The sequence below is a fragment of the Pseudopipra pipra genome, chromosome 1 (assembly GCF_036250125.1).
Source record: "Pseudopipra pipra isolate bDixPip1 chromosome 1, bDixPip1.hap1, whole genome shotgun sequence".
NCBI lineage: Eukaryota > Metazoa > Chordata > Aves > Passeriformes > Pipridae > Pseudopipra > Pseudopipra pipra.
Window position 1 is genome coordinate 135918193 of NC_087549.1, and position 21728 is coordinate 135939920.

The 21728-nt window shown below is 36.5% G+C and overlaps 1 protein-coding gene across 1 annotated transcript in view; it reads left to right on the forward strand.

Moving 5' to 3' along the window:
* The window catches only part of MALRD1 (MAM and LDL receptor class A domain containing 1), a 246779-nt gene that overhangs the window by 73586 nt on the left and 151465 nt on the right, over positions 1-21728 (forward strand). The window contains exons 20-22 of the mRNA XM_064634936.1: positions 3609-3785; positions 6065-6242; positions 20075-20231. Of these exons, the coding sequence (XP_064491006.1) occupies positions 3609-3785; positions 6065-6242; positions 20075-20231 (512 nt within the window). The remainder of the gene's footprint in view (positions 1-3608; positions 3786-6064; positions 6243-20074; positions 20232-21728) is intronic.

The window sequence follows — 21728 nt, forward strand, 5'->3', positions numbered from 1 at the left end:
CTGTGAGATCTTGATTCCTAGAAGAAAAAAGAAATATAACTGTGTGTAAAAAACCTAAACTTTCATTTAGCCTATTCAGTTGGAAACAACCTTCCACCTCCCCTCAATAATTCTTCATGTATTTGCTGTGCCAATTGCTCTCACATGACAGTACACGAATAGTTCAGATGATAAAGCAACCTGTTCTCAGAAATCCTTGTTACCAAGGGTAGTACAATGTCTACAGAATTGTAAAATATTATATTGCAAAATACATGTACTTCAAGACACCAGACATAAATCCTTCATCACAGAAGGATTAAGAGGACTGCTGTTAGCTGCAACAGGCATTACAGAGTTATATGTGGTGTGGCAGTTGATGTAAAGTCATGACAGGACTAGTGTCTAAATATCAGCATCCTAGCACTAATTCTAAAACACGCTAGTGCAGATGCATTTTTGCTACTCCAAAAATTTCTTGTTGATATAACTATGTATACTAGGAATATGAAGTGTGTATGGCATTTCTTTTGCAGATAATTATCTCACTTTTTAGCAAATTTATACAGTGCACAGCATTTATTATAACATTTTGAATATAAAGGGTTTTTTCTAAACACTGAGTTAATGTACAATGCCTTATATCTGAGAAAGAATATCTTGAAAGAACAAGTAAAAAAATCCCTTAATATTTTCAAATGAGTTATGAAAGAAAATTTTCACAGAATATGCCAAATTTGAAGGAACACACAAGGATCATCAAAGTCCAATCCTTAGCCCTGTACAGGACCATCCCCAAGAGTCACACCATGGGCCTGAGAGCATTGCCCAAATGCTTCTTGAATTCTGTCACATTTGGTGCTGTGACCACTTCCCTGGGGAGCCTGTTCCAGTGCCCAACCAGCCTAGAGGTGAAGAATTTTTTTCTAATATCCAACCTAAACCTCCCCTGACACAACCTCAAGCCATTCCCTCAGGTCCTGTCACTTGTCACCACAGAGAAGAGAGCTGTGTCCGACCCTCCTCTTCCCCTCATGAAAAAGTTGTAGATTGCAATGAAGTCTCCTCTTCTCCAGGCTGAACAGACCAAGTGCCCTCAGCCACTCATCATATGGCTTCCCCTCAAGGCCTTTCACCATGTTCATTGTCCTCCTTTGGACACTCTCCAATAACCTAATATCTTATTTATAATGCAGTGCCCAAAACTGCACACAGTGCCCAAGGTGAGGCTGCACCAGTGCAGAATAGAACAGAACAATTACTCCCTCAACCAGCTGACGATGCTTTGCCTGATGCCCCCAGGACACGGTTGGCCCTCCTGGCTGCCAGGGCACTGCTGACTCACGTTCAACTTGCCATCAGCCAGGACCCCCCAGGTCCCTTTCCACAGTACTGCTTTCCAGCATCTCATTCCCCAGTCTATCTGAACATCTAGGGTTGCCCTGTCCCAGGGGCAGAATCCAGCACTTTCTCTTGTTGAACTTCCTATGGTTGGTGATTGCCCAGTCCTCTAATTTGTCGAGGTCTCTCTGCTGGGCCTCCCTGCCTTTGAGGGAATTAATAGCTCCTCTGAGTTTTGTGTCATCTACAAACTTGCTTAGTATCCCTTCCAGTCCTGCATCCAAGTAATTTATGAAGATGTTGAAGAGCACAGGGCCCAAGATGGAGCCCTGCAGAACCCCACTAGTGACAGGATTCCAGTGTGATGTTGCCCCATTCACTATTACCCGCTGTGCTTGACCCGTGAGCCAATTGCTCACCCAGCCCATGATGTGTTTATCCAGCTGTGTGCTGGACATTTTGTCCAGAAGGATACTGTGAGAGAGAGTAAATCAAACGAGAAATTTGAAAAGTATAGAGAGTCAGAGTTTCAAAGTTCATAAATAAGGAAAAAAGAGTTCATTTTGTATGGAAAGATAAAACAAAAATACTCAAGTATAATGGTGGACAGGAATCAGGTTTTGTGTTCTGTATATTTTTAAAGTGTTTTTAGTTTTGAAGCAATTTTTGAGGCACTCCAGGGTCCTACCTTTATTTTATTTCCTCCATGCCATAAAAATATCCCAACAACCAAAAAACAGTCAAAGAGACTGTGGGAAAAGCCTAAAAAAACAGACAATAAATATGGCATATTCCACCATATTTAACAGAAGTTGGATCAGGTTGAAAAAGCAGGGTTTCCATATCCCTGCACCCTAGAATTGACTACTAGCTGCCCAGTTGCTCTTGTTCCACTTTAAGTAACCAAAAACTGATTAGGAAGAGATAGGCTTGATAGCTTGGTGGTAAAGTCCCTCATAAGTAATATAAAAGATGTTTAATTTTGAGTGTACCGCTTCAATACATTATTTGACTGCCGTAACCAAAGGCTATGATGCTTGCTCTGGAAAATGGTATTTTGTAAACCACAGAAAATTCGTTGTTTCATAATAGAGAAAGTGTCAGATCTTCCTATCTTCTCAGGAGTAGTAAAAGTTACAATACTCCAAATTTCTTCTCTCATTCCAGTGGATTAGGAGACTTGAATGTGGCATTTATATTTAAAAATTTTTAACCAATAAGGTCTTTGCTATTATTATGAGATGTAGACAAATATATTAATTCATACAATTCTTCCTTCAAAAGGATTCTTCCCCCAAGTCTTTTGTTTGAATCTTAAGATATTATAGGAGTACCATTCATTTGATTGGAGTGTAATTTATTTGTCTTAGATTTGCTTTCTACCTTCTGAAATAGAGATGGCTCCTGTGTGTAATTTATTATCATTCTTAGTGCTCCAGGCTTCAAGAAAAAAAACCAGCAAAACCATCCCTGCTGTCCCAGACACATTTAATATAAAAAGTCCTCACATGTACTTTTTAATTAACTCAGGTGTATTGCTCAGGTGCATTGTGCACTACAGTTTATAATTTCATTAAGGATTAAATTTTAAAAAGGAGTTTTATAATGAAAATTCTTTTTATGGACAATAATAGCAAAGGTTTTCAAGAAATGAGAGTAAGCCTGAAGAAAGGTGCATAGTAAAGTATAAGAGGAAAAGAAAAGACAATTGATTTGAAAGAAGTGGTAATGAGTTTGAATGAAGCATAAAGGAGGTGGTGGAACAAGGTGATGACCTCAGAATAATTTCTTTAATGAGAAAAGAATTTTTTTTTCAGTGATGAATTTACAAGGTAAGAAGGTTACATAGTAATTTCCACAGTCACTTGCAGTAATCGACATGTTAAAAAAAAGCCATTATCATCAGAATAATCTGTTAGCCTTGGTTCATAGGGAAAATAAGTTTCTGTGATTGTTTTTCAGTCTCAGTGGCATCAATTTTTTGAAATGACTCACTCAGTTAATCCAAATTTGAAAGGCAGGCGAGAGATGTAAATAAATTCCTGCAAGTATCGAAAACTGTATGGATCGTGGTTGGCTGGCATGACAAAACTAGTGCTTTCCACTGAGGAAATGTTCAATTTAGCTCCTGCTGAGCAGCATTTAAGTCATTCAACTCGACTGTCCAGGCATGTTTCCAGTAAATCTATACCCTTGACAAAGGGTGGGAGTGGCAAGGGGAGAAATCATTATGAAGCTAGAACGCCTTGATCGGGGCACTCAACATTCTGTTGCTTTGTTTTTCGAAGGAAACTTGCCCACTATCTCTACAACTACTTCAGGAACTTCAGTTCCTGCCACACTCCCTATGAACAACTGCACAGAGAAGGAGTTTGTCTGTAGAGCCTCTGGTCGCTGCATCCACATGACCCAGAAGTGTGATTTCAGACCTGACTGCTCTGATCAGTCTGATGAATCAGATTGTGGTAAGTGTATGAAACCTTGTACTTTGTTATCTTACTAGTTTCTGGCTGATAAACACATTGCTTTAGCTGCTATTTGTTTACCTTTGGAATGTGGTATTTTTAATATGATTTTCCCCAGAAAAAAATAATTGCATTTTGCTCTTAACATGGGAATCTGTGATGTTCTGCACTTTCTGCCTTGCGATTCAGACTTGACATTTCAAGTTACTAATGAAATGTGACAGGGGAAGGAATCCTCAGTTCTCTAATGATGGGTACATGACAATTTTCAGACAGCATTGTTTCTTAAAATGTTCACTGGTCCAGACTAGAAGTGAGAATAAGTTTACTGTCTCATGTTTCAGGTGGACATCTGGGAGAATGGGATCCACTTCTTACCTACTTTAATAAATATGGGTTTTGTTTTCTTGTTAGGGTTTTTTTTTCATACAAAGTAGTTGCAGCAGCAGCAATGATTATGAAATTCAGCCTATTCCACACAGGAGTTACAGCCTGTAAAGATCTGGTAGTCAGATGGGAACACTGGAAGTGAGACAGTGGACAAGGTCCCCATATGTTGTTCATAAAGGTCTAAGACAGTTGTTGATTGCTTCTGAGTTGCAGCAATTCACACTACAGCATTTTAGAAGAAGCTGTTAATGACTTTATTTTGCCTCAAAGCACAGTACTTGAAAGTACTGCTTTACAGAAGCCGATTAATGAGGGGGACAAACATCAGAGAGTGACCTCCTCAGCCTCTGCAAGCAAAACTATGGTCACTGAAGATCAAAACTCTGAATTCATTACACTTTGTGTAGGGAACTCAATTACCTGTCTCAGGGCTGAGGGCTCAGCAAGGAAAAGTAACACTAGACTCACCATGTCTATTTCTTATGTGGGAATAACTGGAAAAATGAATCTGATATATAAATGTCACTGGGTAGTTTCCTGTAGTGTGAAAACACCCGAACCACTGAAATTTTGCCCTGAAAAATAAAGCAGAGCCCTCTGAATAGAGCTTTTATTTTTCCCCTCAGAAATTTGCATTATCTTACAAAACATCCTTTCCACCTAAGCAAGATAAATACTGTGTAGAATACACCTTTAGATATTTGCTTTGTGTGATGTCTCCCATCATTAAGATAGCAATTTATCCTTCAAACGACAATACTGGAATAGGAGTTAAGTATGTCCTGACTGAAACAGAAAAATATTCTCAGAAAGGTGCTATTTTTGTCAGAGACACTTGAAACATAATGTTTACAAAGTACCTTAAAAAGGGGAATAAACTCTTAATGCTATAACACTCTTCATTCTCAGGAAACATCACAAATCTTTATATGGGCAACTCTTGAGATCACACTGGCTTCAGTTTGCTTCCTTACTGAGGATATACAAGCTTTAGATCAAAACTCCCTCTCTCCTTACTCTACCATTTTTACCCTCCAAGGAAAGAAACATCAGGCACATTCTCCTAACAAACTGTAATTTCTTGATGAAACATTTAAGCTTCATGTGTTAAAATAAACTCTCATTTCCCTTGCATAATTCTCACAGCAGTCACTTAGACTTCAGTATAATAATTTGTTCCAAAGTTCTAGAGAGTGACTAGACTCAATTTGGATCATGTAGACAAAGTTTCTGTAAAATACTCAAGAAGATGTACTGGAGAATAAGTATTCACAGAGGAAATGGAAAATATGTGGGTTTCTTTCCCCTAAGGAAGGTTAGTACTGAGCTTACTTTTCTTGCCCAGTTATTCTGGAACCCAAACTTCAGTGATGGGCAGCTGAATATTTATTTAATAAGATAACAATTCAGTATTTGACACTAGTGCCAAATAGCTGTCTGAAATATTCAGGGGGTTTTTTTAGAGTTTTGGTCACGGACTTTGTACACAATGTGCAATGATTTGCTAATGTCACCAGTCTACAGGACTGAAGAAACAGCCCCACAGCAGCTCACAGAATTGCAGCTGATGAATTTTACACATCTTTCCACGTATATCACAGGACAGATTTTTAGAACGACCTGAAAGCTGGCCAGAACACATATGAAGGTAGATATTGAAGTGCAAATGAATTGGTATATTGCCAAAATTAGAATCTGCCTACTAGAAAACATAGAAAATTGATGTTTTATCTATAGAGAAAAAACTATGCATGTTAGTACTGTGCAAGTATTCATGATTACTATAAATTGAATCCTTTGTGTTTCCATGTTGCTTACTTTATTGTACCATCAGCTAATGATTTTCAATCTTTATATAAACATGAAGTATTAACTCTTCATCTCTAAAGTTATGGAAGTCTGTGACTTTGAAGATAAAAACCTCTGTGGATGGCATCAACCAGCCTCTGAACAGATGTCAGGAAGTTATTTCATACGTACCACAAACATATTCAAGTGGAAACTTGGAAGAGGGGCAAATCTCTACCCTGAGCAAGAGCAACACAGCCCATTAACCGATCATACTACGTGAGTACAATTTTTCAAATATGTGAATTTGTCTTAGAATATGTGAGCTTAGCCACCACAAATGGATTGTCAGAGGGTAAAACTCTCAGTTCACAATATTGAAGCAGTGTTCTGATTTATTAATGACATGTAATTAGCTGACAATCAGTGAAGTAGATATGCAGGATCAACAGCATCAATCCAACAGATGAATCAAAATACAAAACGTTAATAAACAGGTACACATTCCTAAACACCCTTCTATGAGTAATTCCCAAAAGTTTCAGTACCTCCCCATCCAGAGAAACATGTGTTCCCCCTTATGGGAAAGCAAGTTTGGAAGACATGCTGCTCCAGCTTTATGTGTACACATACCACTGCCTACAATCTGTTAAACACGCCATGAGAAATCAACCCTCCTTGTAGCACCCCAAACCGTCAGCCCACCAGCTGGCTGCTGGTTATTGGCAGCATGCAGTGGGGGTGCTGCTCTCTGGTCTGTGCAGTGGTTGTGGCATCAGCAAGATGACTTCTGGCATGTCATAACCAGGTTTTGGCTGCTGCTCTTTGCACTCCATTATAAATCTCCTCTATTACAAATTTTCATCCCACTTTTATATTTCTTTTCAAGCTGACTTCTCCTGTAAAAGCTCTTTGTAATTAGTTTGGTACTGTTTAGAGTAGTTGATGGTGGTCATCATCTGGATCAGTTTTGGGTCAATACTTTCTCAGACAGCCTTCAGCCACACAGACAATTTATGCTCACATTTTTACTATACTAGCTATTGTTAGTTATTGTTAGTTATTGTTAGCTATTGCTAACAATTTTATTATTGTTATTGTTAGATATAGTTATCATCCCAGCAGTTTTACCCAAGGATTGGCAGAAAAAGTTACCTTAACAGGTCTTGTGAATTCTGCAGTCATTTAATATTTAACTAATGCAGCTCAGTTTAATTGATATTTTATTTGCCATATATTTTTATATTATCATTTTTCTGATACATTATATAACTTCATATTAAAATGTAAAATGTCTATGTTCTCTTAGTGAATATTTCTAAATTAATATTTCATTAAAGGTGAATTGTTTAAGACAATTACTAGCTCCCCTAAAGATATTCCTTTGATTTGTCTCAAAGAACAAAAATTAGCTTTTCTTCATGGACATTTGGGTTTACCTGTTTAGTTTTTTTGGGGTTTCTTTGGTTTCTTTTTAAAGTAAGAATTGTGATTTTAAAAAATACATTAATGTAATATATTCCAGTTTAAAATAATAATTGAGATTTATTGAAACAAAATCCCTACAAGTTTAATTAGCAAATGCATTGAGTACAAACAATTTTCAGTGTTATACAACTTCATTAATAAGAAAATTTCCATACAGATTAATTATTATAAACAGAAAAATACTTAACTGGTTCTAGTGACACGTGTGTTTACTTTATGCAATAGCCCACAGAGTGCAAAAATGGTCTTTAATATACCAAACCCACAAAAAATCATTCAACAACAGCAAAGAAGAGTCGCGATGGTACCTAATTATTTCTAGATGTCTACATTATACATGGAAAATAAGTGTATTATGTAAAAACAGCAGCTATTTACAATAAATTAGCTGTCAAATATTTAATTGACAGCTATTTAATTGTTATATATTTGCCAACACCAGCAGTGTATGTGTACTTAGTAAATCCTTTCACAACCTTTCCACTATGCATTTGCGCTGGCACGGTGATACATGAAATTGTACTACTGTTCTACAACATATTTTCAGAGTTTAATGGAACTAACAGTATATTGAAAAGGACTCATAAAAAGAGAAAGTAAATGATCCATAGAGATTGCAGTTTTCAGGCAACTCTGAAATGTATTGCTGCTGTGATATTTCACATGAGATGCAATTTGGTTCTACTGTTTCCCCCTTCCTGTTTATTGGCCTATAGAAGACTACAGATGCATGATGCTTCCAAATTACTGTAAGAGAGGCACAGCAGCAGTTTTGTTGAATTAAAACCCTGCAATGTTTGGTTTTATTTTCTCATCCATTTTCCCCAGATTTCCATGGAGTTAGGTGAGAGAAGATGTATTACTGTAATCTTCTGTGTTTGCAAATTAATATAAAACACGCAGGATTATGTATAGAATTATCTGAATTCATCCTGATGCAAGAGTAGGTGACAGTGCAACTTACAATGAGTACTTTCAGCAGAAATACCCATGAATGGTTGGAGAGTGAAATCATCTGCTTCCCTAGAATAAGTACTTGGGCTAGCCACATGTAGGCTGATGAATTGTAAGGTGGAGGTGTGAATCTTTGAAGCTATAATTACATTAAGTGAAAGTAATTACTTCAGGAATAGAGGAGAGAACAGCTTGTATTTGCATATAGAAACTCAAGGCTGGAGGAATAGAAGCCATTATGGGAGTGTGCTATGGCAGCCTGACAGTCCTCAGCTCGGGCCACAAAAAGGATGTTGGTTGTTTTGCAGAGAACTGGGTGACATTGACATTGTGCACTGAAAAGACCTCTGCATGAATGCAGAGCTCTTGTGGCATGATTTTATACTTAGCAAATGAAATTCTCTTAGGCAGTTAGGTTTCTAAAAGCTATAACAATGAAAGTATCAGTTTGTGTAGCCTTAAACAAATGTAACGAATAGATCAGCAAATGGAAAACTCAATTTATTTACTTTTTAGAGAAACTGGTTGGTGATGTAGCAAATTCTTTGATATTATTAATGATATTTGGGTACAAATGGTAATTGAAAACTTTATAATTACTTAATTGACATAACTCATATCCAAAATCTGTCATCAAATCTAAGAAGTCAAAACAAATAATGATGCAGAAATAAATTTCTAAGCTCACATGATAATTATTACTGTGTGAATAGCTCCCCTGAGAATCATATTTGTAATAACAAATCTGTCTTGCTTTTGTGTGTGCTTTTCAGACCATCATTACCAGAATTCAGGACAGGAAAAATTAGGCAAAATTAAAGGTTTTAAGCAATATACTTAAGCTCAGCAGTTTTTAAGCAGTCAAAAAATGTTTAAATTTGAGTCTAAGAACTTCAAAATAGGAAGAAAAATTATAATCCTATAGAATACTACTCAAGGAACTTTTGAAGGGAGAAAGCTTAATTTAAGTACTTGAAGGTGATTTTTTTTTATAGTGCATTTCACTTAGGTGATATAACCAAAACCCCAGAATTATATTGCATATACAAAATTGCACTGATTTTGTGCCATTGAGCCTGACAGAGAAGAGATAATAAAATGAGCATCAAAATAAATATTGAAATGAATTTTCATGTATATGATAAATACTAGGTAGTCTCCAAAATAGTTAAATGCAGTTAAGGAATATCCTGCGTGAAGGGGTCAGAGACCTGATCAACTGGGACTTGGAAAATGTGCAGTCTTATATGAACAGAGCTCTCTTTGGAGCATTCATAGCCAGATACATTGACTCTAAAGGTAAGATTTTCTCTTTGTGAAAAAACACAGAGGGAAAATTCTTCAGTGGCCAGGCAGGAAGAGGAGCAACAGGGTGTTTCATGGATGAGGATCCTCTCCAGTAAAGCATATTCCCCTTAAAATTCCTTTTCCATAACAGCTACATAGTTTTCTTTAGAACTGAACTGTCTCATGATTTGTGAGGTGCAAAGGCATGAAACAACCAGCAAGAAGAAAGGGAGATTCATTGCTGCAACAGCCTCCTAGTGCCTAGATGGAAGGGTGCAAAGTTGAAAATCAAAGGCAAGTTGTAGATTTGCAAATGGATGGATGAGAGGAACCAAGGCCACCCCTCCTCCAGTCACTGCAGCAGCTTCCTTGTGCTTCCAAAAAGACAGCCCAAGCTTTCAGTCCTCCCAGCACTCTCAGCACAGGTCACAGCTTCCTTGGCTGCTGAAGGAGAGCCTTTCTGAAGTTGCCTTTTCTTCCCACTAGCTTCATGCCAGTACTGTCTTCTTCATTACAGATACCTTCTTGATTTCAGCAGTGCTTTATAACCAAAATCAAACCTTTTCTAATACTTTTCCCATGTTGGGATAGCTTTGTCCATGTGATGTTTAGATAAAGCATTTGAGACACCTGTGTGCTACAGGCAAATACCTCATTCAAAGGCTGAAAAAAGACTTCACTTGGATTATCCTATATGTGTCTTGAAAGTGTATATGCTCTCATATAAAGACAATATCTTCTCTAGACTGATTTGTAATGCAGAAATTACAGGAAGATGCTTACAGTTAGCCCAGCAGATATTTAAAACGTATATTCTCTTATAAAAGTGATTCAGTCAAATATTTTTTAAAAACAGAAATTAAGCCTTTCTATCTACGTAGGAAGAGCAATGTAATGGGTTGCTATATTTATATTTAATATATATTTTTATTATTAAAAATAATTATAGGATTGCTGAAAGTCTTCACTAGGTCATTTGCAAGAAAAAGTATCCGACAATTTATTCTATAATCCTTTTTTTTTTCAGATAATAAGAATTACGATAATCAAAGGTCAGGGTTTCCCCTGTCATTTTTTTTAATAAGATGCTGGTTAGTATATGCTTGTTCTCTAAGTACTTGTGAAACATGTACTTTACTGTTCACACTAGTAAACATCCAGGGTGTCAATAAGGCAAGAAACATGACCATAGATACTGAGCTTTTTATGCTAAGTAAAAATGTAGTTACTGAGGAGCTTTCTACAGTAACAGACCATTTTATACTAAAGTGCAATGCAGAAAATAACTAATTAAAAATAATACCCATTGTGATTAGAAATTTTGGTGGCTTTTTCACCTCAGCTTGGTTATTTGAGAAGAAAACTCATTCCTCTTGTTTCTTATTGCCTTCAATTGCAACAGAATTCATGGAGATATGACAGAATGCTAATGAGAGGTGGCAGGTTAGATGAGTCATGGAAAGACCATGAATTAATCTCAGCCCTGTGTCAGTCAGAGCAATCAGAATAAAATCTCCAGTGCAGAAAATCCAACTAACAGCACTGACTTTTGTGTTATGATCAAAACGTGGAATCTTTCATCTCCAGTGCCATTTGCTTTCTGTGGTGGTTGGTATGCTGCAATGCTTTTAAGTGCGTTGGTAAATCTTGAGAGAGTTTTAACAGAAATTTTCTGAGAACGATGGTGCTGACAGAACAAAGGGAAAAAAGGGAGATTAAGTTCAGTAATAACATAATAATCCATGCTCTACTGTTCAGCTATAAAGTTTATTTGTTTGCAGTTTAAGGTGTTTTAGGCTTTCCTTTTCAGTATCAGCAGTTCTGTTATTTTAGTGTTCTGCTATTTTAAGGTAGCCTCAAACCAATGATACACCTTCTGCTCTTAAAGGACCTGGAAATTTCTGCAGTTCCAAGGGCATATCTGTGAATTTTTAAAAATCATACCTACAGCCTGGAGGTTTAGAGGTTTGCAAGATTTGCAAATGCAAGATCCATACAAAAAAGCACAAATGTATTTAGAGGAGTATGCAGTCATCACGCTTTGTCTGAGGAACAGATAAGTTGTTTTAATCAGTTGTTGCTACTTTCAAAATGTTTGATCTACTCAGTTACTGAGAAGGAAAGTGTGATTTGAAGTGCTTCATCAGACTTTTTGTTTCATTAGCATTGTGCACTTTACTCTGATTATAAACTGTGTGTCAGTGCTGCAGTTCAGGTGTGATTAAAGCTGCTGTGCATATACCTGCTTTAGCCCACTGATAGCTACCACTGCCATATTATGGGAGTGTGGCACTGAGCATTGTACACAAAATTGTCCTGAAGTGCGAAATAAAGATTTGGGTGGTTGCACCTTACTCATCTCTCTTCTGCTGTGATTACACTATATCTGTAAAGCACTGGATTTACATGATGTACCCCAGTTTTCCTCTCTGCTCTCCAAACAAGTCTGCATCTCCATTTGTATTCTTCTCACCATAACTGAATAATACTGCCAGATGAATCTACAGATGGATTCAGGTTTAAATATCAGGTGACTCCACCAGTGCTTATAAGAAGTGAGCCACCTTCAGTCTGAAGTTTTATCGTTCATCTTAATATTATCTTTTGACTTTGTCATTAGTGTTTTCTTACTTTGTTAGTGGCAAAGTTCAGATGAATGTACATGGAAAAATAATTTGGAATTGCACACAACTGTCATAGTAATACAGATAATACATATTAGTATCAACTGAAGCAATATGTTGCTTAAAAACTAGACACTAAAGACTGTACATTCAACATTTTTATAAGAGAAATCTCTATAGTGTGTTTATAGTGAAACTGAAGAAAATATAATAATTCATTTTAAGGTAAAAAGAAGTTTGAAAAGTGCTGAAAATTTAAATTTACATTTTGCACCATCCACTTGGGGAGCTAAAGTACTGTGTGTGTTTTTCCTTCGGTTTGTGGTTTTTTGGTTTTTTTGCTTGGCTGGTTTTGGTTTTTGGTGTCTTGATTGGTTTGGTTTGTTTTTCTTGTGTGTGCAACTTAAATAATATGAATTACTTTTATGAATAAGCTAACAGCTAGAAATTATTTGCAGGATGATGTAAAATTAGTTCATTTCAAGTAATCATAATTGCATCAAACCTAATTTTGAATGAAGAAAGAGAACGTACCCAAAGTATTTTTTACCTCTTATGTTAGGATTAATCTCATAATGAAGATAGATTAAACTGTGAAGAATTTAATCATTATGCGTGAGTAAAACTTCACCAGCTCATTTTCTTGTTTGAATTTGTATTTATTGTATAAAACAAGGCATCAAACTTTTATGTGATACACCTATAGCATGGTCAAAGATAGAGATTTTCTTTTGGAATTTTGACTCTTAAAATCTGATAATAAAGGTACCACATTTTGATTTAGTACAAGGATTCCTTCTCACATTTCTAGTGATTTTCTTTTGAGCAACTTTTTAATGTCAGTGTCCAATTACAGGTCTCAGTATGTGACTAGTGTTTTGGTGTGTTCAGCACCATTTTTTCTGTTCAGTTTGAATTAACCATTGATCCTCCATTTTACGCCAAAGTTTAGACGCTCAAGAGAGAAATTTTTTCTCTAACATTGTGCAAAGAACCAGGTCTGTAGGCCAGCAGCCTACAGACAGCTGTAAACACAGGTAGAGGTTGGCTTCTGCAATAGCAAATAGCTCTATGACATCGTTTCAGATTATGTCTACTTTATTATGGTGTGACAATCATGTTGCTTTCTTGTTTCTGGGTTTATTATGCATTAATATTGAATATTAATAGATATGAAAGTTTACTAGATAAAAATATGTTTCAAATCTTAGTAAGACAACTTATTCCTTTTGGAATAACCAGCTTGAAATTAAATTTATCACATATTGCTCTAAGTGAAAATCTGCATTCCTAATAACTCTTTGCTCTCAATTCCCTTTTAAATTTTTGTTTTAATCTTTACAGAAATCTTTAAATTCAAGAAAAGCCTTTCTTTTTCTTTTTTTTTCTGGTTGTTAGATACAGATTTTAGTCACTGACTACTTAAAACTCATTAAGAGTTAAGTGCTTGGAAGTGCTCAGCAGAGAAAATCTTTCTCTGATACATAGAATTAATTAAGTTATTGGAGTTCCTCTTGCTGTATAAGAATACTGAAAGTCACATGCTTTAAACTATTTTAATTTAAAATATAGTTTCTTTTTCTGAAATAATATACTTACAATAATTTTTATTCAGGGAAGAACCTTTTTGAAGCCTATTAATATGTTATGTGTCAAACCTCACAAGACAGGGTCTATGCAAGATTTGTTCATATGTTATCATCTATAATAGGCCATCCTGTATTATCTAGAGAAGGATAAGTAATCAAACTATTTCTGGTGCAGACACCAAATATCTAACAAGCATAGATATGAAAGAAACAAGTTATTTTTTTCTTATTCTCCTTCTTTCTCATTATAAATCTTTTCCTGTTTCCTAGAGATGTGCTTTGCCACATTCTTTCCGATTCACAGTCACTACACATCTTAAGTAAAACCTTGGCACTGCCCATCGTGGACTACCCTCTCCTTATACCACATATTGCCTTCTGACTAAACCAATGGGCATAAAGGGCAGTGCATTGAGTAGCTATTAAAAAAAACATAAAGGAGGTGATAAATTTCTTCTTGAATGAGTGCTTGAATATTAAGGTCTCTTTCACTTCTGAATTTTTTATCATTTTTTGTGATTTCTACAGGAAGATGCAGTGTTGAAGGAAGTGTTAGCGTTTGTTTTTCTTTTTACAGAAGGCTTTTATTTATTTATTTCTATAACACTTTCTGTAATATTTCTAAATTGCTTCTACCAACCTTTTAGCAGTTTCCCACTTTAAAGTCACGTTTCAAATAAACAATGCTATAGGCACAACTTTCCCATTTTACACTTAACATATTGAAGTGACATTGGACTCTATATGGACACATAAAGATTAAGCTGTCCTTGTATCTCTGCCTGTTTCCTTTGGAATACTGTTATAATGAATTTTGAATGCTTATGAATATTTATAATGCAACTTTTGTAGCCAATGCTAGAAAATATGAAAAGGTTTCTGTTTATACCCACTTAAATTTTTACCAGAACTTTCAAATCATTTGGTTTCTGACACTATAAACAAGAATTAATAGGAATCAACATAAAATGAACCTAAGCATGATGGAAAGGTCAAAGTATTTGACTTTACAACCATCTTGTGTCAAATATATAAGGCATTAAAATGCCAATACTATATTCTAATGACATAGTACAAGGAAAAAAGTGACAAAAACATAAGCATTTTCTCATAAATTAAAAGAATTTAACTCCCTCTTAACTAAAAACTTTCCCAGAAATCTTTTGAGGAAGTCTTTTTTAACTAGGAAATCCTAGCTAATCTGAAATTAAAAATCTCCTGCAAATACTTTAACTTTGGCAAAACTTCTGTCAGCTGGTTATCTATGCTCTTGGGGGAAAGAAGCTAGAGAAGAGAGTGATCTCCACCACCACCACTACCCTGATAAAGGATGCAGAGGATGTGGCAAATGCAAACTGAAGCCACTGACTTGTCTGGTTCAAACCATCAGTTTGAGCTCTGTTGGCCCACATTTTCCTGATATGTCTAGTGTCACACAGTCCTTCCTCTTTGGTCAAGACAGTGCTACTTTTGAATGTCATCTTGTTCCCTGCAGGGTTTTCTTGACCACTATTTTATTTTTTTTCTTGGTACAGAAACCCATCTAGTCCAATAACAGGTCATTAACCTGGCACATCTTGGGCAGATGGTGTTGGAGAGTGGAAGAATAACACTTTCAATGTGTAATAAGTCCAACATGTCTATGGGGCTCTGATCAGCTCTGTAGATACTGCACAGTGTTTATGGACATACATATTCAGGAAAAACAAAAATGCATGTGGAGGCTGTTGCTTTCTGAATTTCAAAATTTAATATGGTGTGCTAATCATTGGGACGCATATAACTCTAAGGAAACTGAAATTTTCATCTCTTTGACAGGAAGCTGAACATGAGCCAGCAGTGTGCCCAGGTGGCCAAGAAGGCCAATGGCATCCTGGCTTGTATTAGGAACGGTGTGGCCAGCAGGACCAGGGAAGTGATTCCGCCCCTTCACTCCGCATTAGTTAGGCCGCACCTTGAGTACTGTGTCCAGTTTTGAGGACCTCAGTTCAGGAAGGATATTGAGATACTGGAGAGTGTCCAAAGAAGGGCAGTGAGGCTGGTGAAGGGACTGGAACACAGGCCCTACGGGGAGCGGCTGAGGGAGGTGGGGCTGTTGAGGTTGGAGAAGAGGAGGCTCAGGGGAGACCTCATCACTCTCTACAACCACCTGAATGCAGGTTGGAGCCAGGTGGACATTGGTCTCTTCTCCCATGTAACCAGTAGTAGGACAAGAGGGCATAGTCTTAAGCTATGCCGAGGTGGTTTAGGTTAGACATTAGAAAGAAATTCTTTACAGAGAGAGTGATCAGGCATTGGAATAATTTGCCCAGGGAGGTGGCGGAGTCACGGTCCCTGGAGGTATTTAAGAAGAGACTGGACGTGGCACTTAGTGCCATGGTCCAGTTGACAGGGTGGTGTTGGGTCATGAGTTGGACTTGAAGGTCATGAGTTGGACTCAGAGGTCTTTTCCAACCTGGCTGATTCTGTGTAATTTTATATGATTCTGTGGTTGTTGTTTGTTTGCTTTTCTCATTGCTGAGATTTGGAAGGAAATCAGAAATCTTTAATGAAATGGAGTTGTTTGTTTTCTAATCAGGTTTAGTTTCAATCCTAAAGAAAAATAATGAGTAAAAGGTATTTTATAAGTCCGTTTACATGCTTAATTAGACATTCTCAAAAAATTTGTAGAAGATATATAGATGAATTAACACTTTAAAAACTAAGGTATGTCCAGCAACTAATTAAGTCAGAGCTTAAACTTTCTGTACAAGAAAGTTCAGCCGATTAATTTTTGATCCACTTTCAAACATTCCAACAATAGACAACTACTACTGTGAAATGTGTAATTCACAGCATGAGACATTACTTGTAACACTACCAGATTTAAGATGGGCTTAATTATTTGATAGGTCTCCAACTTTTCTTAACACATCTAATCTTTCCCTCAGTGTTAATTCCCGTTCAGTATATTCAGTCCGCTGTGTTCTTTTGAATGCTTTGAAGAGGGAAATACAGTGAAGATTCTTTATGAATGCCCATTCTTTGCCAAATACAGTTTAAAAGATATCTGAAATATTAAGCTATTAACAAAGACAAGTGTGCAAATATAGGTCAGTTGCTTATGTTGAAAATTTTATATCCATTAAAATGTTGTGAATTTCCCTTTGAAATTAATTAGGATTATTGCACTGGCACAGGAATGTCTCTATATAGGGAATACTTTCAGTATAGAGGTAAAATTAATTATTTTCCAAGGGTAAGTATCAAGATTTTAATGACACTGTAGCTGCCAACTAAAAGGTTTTCCATGGGATAATTTTCCAAATTAGCCTGAGCTCTTGAAACTATTGGCAGGGGAGTCTTACTGTGTTCTGCTGAATTTCAGCACTTACATAAGATCTACATTGAAAGCCAGATTTATTTACTGTTATACATGTTGAACAATATCTTGTTTTACACTTGTTATCATTGAGTCCTTGAGATCTCACTAAAAAAAAATCAGGGGAATACTTTTATGGAATAGGAAAGAAAGGAATTTAAGGAGGGATCAAATGATTAAATCACAGAATGAAGAAACTCTTACCTTCACTAAAGATCACATAAAAACAGAGACGGTGGGTGAAGACAAGAACGATTTCTGAGCAGAGTAAGAGAGACTTATAATTTGTGTTTATGGAAATTTTGTATATTTCTTACTAGTTTAAAATACAGGTAGGCCATCTATGAAATCTTTTACTTTGAAAGTGAGAGCTTGAAAAACTGAACAAATGGTTGCATATACGTTAACAAAAGATGTATCCATAGAAGATGAGGGTCCTCTAGCATATGTACTCTATGCAAACAGAATGATTTCTTATTACTTTCTTCAGACTCTTCCCCCTATATAATGTGCACCTCCCTGTAAATTCCATGCAGGTTGCTAGACCAGGCAGCTTAAAGACTTCAAGACAGAAATTTCTTTCTTCTGTGAGCAAACATGATACAAATTAATGTCACTAGGAGAAAGCATTTCTTTTAAAGAACATGGATAGATCACAAGTATGTAAGTCTCGTAGTCCTAAGTGTAAAAATTCCATGGAAGGAGTGAAAGTCAACAAGAGTGCTTGACACATACTTACCCATCCCTTTCTGATCCTTCTGTTTCCCTGCTACTTTCCCGGGTAACCTTAATATTCTTGTAATCGCGTACTGCCACCAAGCTTAACCTCCAGCGCTCTGTGAAGAGTTTCACTGGTAAACTTAACTTTCCTCTGGTTTAATAGTTTTAAATGTGATATTGTACCAAACACTGAAACAAGGTAAAAAAATTTGCAATGACCTCTGCCTTTTTAGGATGAGCTATGGGGCAAGTAGTATCTAGGCAGAGATGTGATCTTTGGTCTGCCTTCAGGACAAAGACATGTCTGACAGAACATGTCAATAAGAGATGGATGATTTAATGTTGTCATAGTACTGATTGTACCCTACCACTGCTTTAAACTAATCTCACTGGGAGGCATAGATGTAATACTGAATAACCCAGGAAGTATGAGGGCTGTAAGTGCTACTTCTTTTCAGACCTTTCCATCATTCTGCTTCTTACAGTCCTCTTGAATGCTGTTGTAAATACAGAGCTGACTGTCTTGGGCCACCGAAGGCATGTGTTCCCAGTAGCAAATTCTGATTTTTTAAATATTTTGCAAACCTTAATAGAAATGGATACTCTCTTATGTCCAGGCCAGACCTTGATAGAATACTCAGCACCAAGGAAAAGAAGAAACATAAAATTGTTACATTGTTACAGCTTTCTTCAGTAGAAAGGAGGGAAATAAATTAATATTCCAAATATATACTTGCTTAAAAGACCTGTAACTATTAGTTTTCAAAGTTTTCCACTCTTAATTATAGTACCTGCAATTTATTAGGAGAAACTTTTAATATTTAGGCTGCCATCTAAATGATAATGTAAATGCAGGAAGTAATTATAAAAATGTCTCAATTGTCAGAATTCAGAGATAAAAGAAAAGCTTCAGCAAAAATTCTCTCATCTGTCTCTGAATGAAAAGTAAAATAAAACTGTGGAGAAGATCCTGATTTCCAGAGATCATTGTTCTTCCCGCTGAAATCTCCCCCTGACTGACTTCAGTCCCTGCTTGGTTTATGAACAGTCTTCACTGATTTCTCTTGTAACATGTCTGACCTACACCAAACGGTGGTATGCTCCACATTTTAAAATGTTATCTTTTTCATTGTTTTGGTGGGGGTTTGTTTTGTTTTGTTTTGTTTTTCATTTCTAGTGTGACACCAATGGAGGCAAAAGCAGTACTCTGAGTAACAAGCAGTGAAACAGTCTCTGGTTTTTGAGGATTTTTGAAAGGATGTTTCTGAATCTCTACCATCAAATTTCTGACTCTTCCATTAGGCAGGACTTTCAGTCTGGGAAGGGCCTGATGCCATGACATCTTTGGGCATATTGTATTTCTCTTGGTAGTGCTTGCTGGGCATGGTCACTGCCTTCTCACAGCTGTACTGGTACAACTTTACAGAGTGGTTGCTCAGAACTTGGTCAATTAAGAAAACTGAAAAGCAAGGAAAACCTAACACCAGCACCTATTTAAGAACATAGGCTACATCATCAGGTTTGTGAGCACTTGTTGGAAAGGTTGTTTTGAGAAGCACTGAGCATGAAGCATCTCCACTGGGGAGAGCAGGATCTCATCTTTGTTTAACAACTGCTTTTTACTTGGGAAAACAAGTGTTTTAGGGGCCAAATCTCAGATGCCCAAAACACTAAAACTGCACTTCTGGTCTCTTTGTACACTCAGAGTCTGATGCTTACTTCATCTTTCAATCTTTTCCAGCAGCTCAGGAGACAAAATTGCACCCAGTGTCTTGGATGTTCTTTAAGGCAGGATTGAACTCTCTGATTTCCCTGAGGAAAGAGGGTTGTAGGGAAAGCCAGAGGCCCTCTAGCCCACATCTGTATGATCCTGTGGATAAAGGTTGACTTCAACTCTTTATTTTTTTTGCCTATCTCTGATATGAAAATATTAGCTGCCTTTGCAAGGCTTTCTTGGGATTCTGGCTGCACACTAGAATGTATCCAGATACCCAGACAGGAGATACTATCTAGAAAAATATTGCAAACATAACTTAATTACGATTATATTTTTTGTTTTAATAAAGATAACCTTTTTTCTCTGAGCAGGGGTACTGAAGAAGGATGGTATCTGTTTGCAGACAGCTCAAATGGAGAATTTGGTCACACAACTGACTTTGCTACCCCGGTCATCTCCTTTACGGGCCCCAGATGCAAAGTTATATTCTGGAACTACATGAATGGTTCAACAATAGGTTCTCTGGAGGTATGGAGATGCTATTTGTTTGGGATTTTTTTGCTTGATTGTTTTTTGGTTTTTTTGTTTGTTTTGTTTTTTGTTTTTGGGTGTTTTTTTTACAGCATGAAATTACTGTGAGAAAATTTATGCCTTCTCTTTTAATTTCATTAAAGCCTAGGCTGTTAATAAATGAAAATGAACAATTACTAACACTCTACTTCTCTCAATATATTATGATCTGAAGGAAGAATTAGCTTCAATAGGCTGGGTAAAATATAACCTATAGCAACCAAAAATTCTGACCTTATAGACATACCACAGTTGGAGCTTCCATACAAGGAAAAGTCTGGTATTACACAATACTCTTTGACACTGAAAAGCAACAGTAGATAATAGGGCATCAAGGTCTTTGCCTGAATGTTGGAGTAGGAACAAAAGAAGTAATTGTATCAAAATTTGAGCTAAAATTTCGTAAAAATAACTTAGTCCTTAGAAAACTGAAGATACAACTTTCAGAGTTTCATTATATTAGTGTAAGCACCATTGAACTATTTCTATGACATATAAGTAGCAAATGTGCTTACCCATACCTTTTTCTTAACTCTAGTTAAAATAAAGCGCTTCTTGAAAGGAAATTTAACTCATTAGCAGCTTGTAGATCAGAGTCACTGCAAAAAGAATGAATAAAACAGCAGCATTGTTCTGAACAATTTTTTTGCCACACAACATAAAATGGGATTTCCCATGATTGTTACAAAATACCTACAGCATCAGAAATGGATTGAAAAAAAATACTCAGGATAAGTCACTCAGTCACCCCTGCATTCAGTATCAAATTGGATATATAATAGAACAGGTAATTCACAGTCTATGTAAAAGCATGTGTGTATGTGTCTATACTCACACATGTATCTTCAGATAAAAATATAGTTTGTATGTGAGAGTAAAAAAGATATTTTCTTATTCAGCATCCTTTATTCTCTCAAATAATATCTGTAATTCCTTTCTCTCTAATTTATTTATTTTCTCTTAAATTCATGTCTTCCATGGACAGTCCTTCTTGTCTGTAAAGTCAGATGTCACTTTGTTTTTCTATCCAATTTAATGTTATCTGTTCCTTTTGTTTCCCTGGAATAAAAGCTCCTTAGTGTAAGAACCTGCTGTTTGCTTGGCAGAACTTACCTGTTATGCAACATCATATACACATGGGACTGCATAAATTAAAACAAAAAAAGGAGTTTTTTCATTATGATGAAAAATGCCTGGGCTGCCCTAAGAAGATTATGCAGAGTAGCAGTAAATCCCTGAAAGCAGAAGTAGTTCAGGCAACTGGTGAATGGATGTTTAGCTCTCTAGTACTGGCTGGAGACACAGCTTGATACACTTCATCAAACACTCATCTTGTTGTTATTGTCAGCTCAGCTGAATTTGGATGCCCAAGAGGTTGGAGCAAATCATGTTTCGGACTTTCTGCTCGTGTTGAAAAGTGCCATCTTTCCCCCGTTCACTGACTATTTGCAGGGA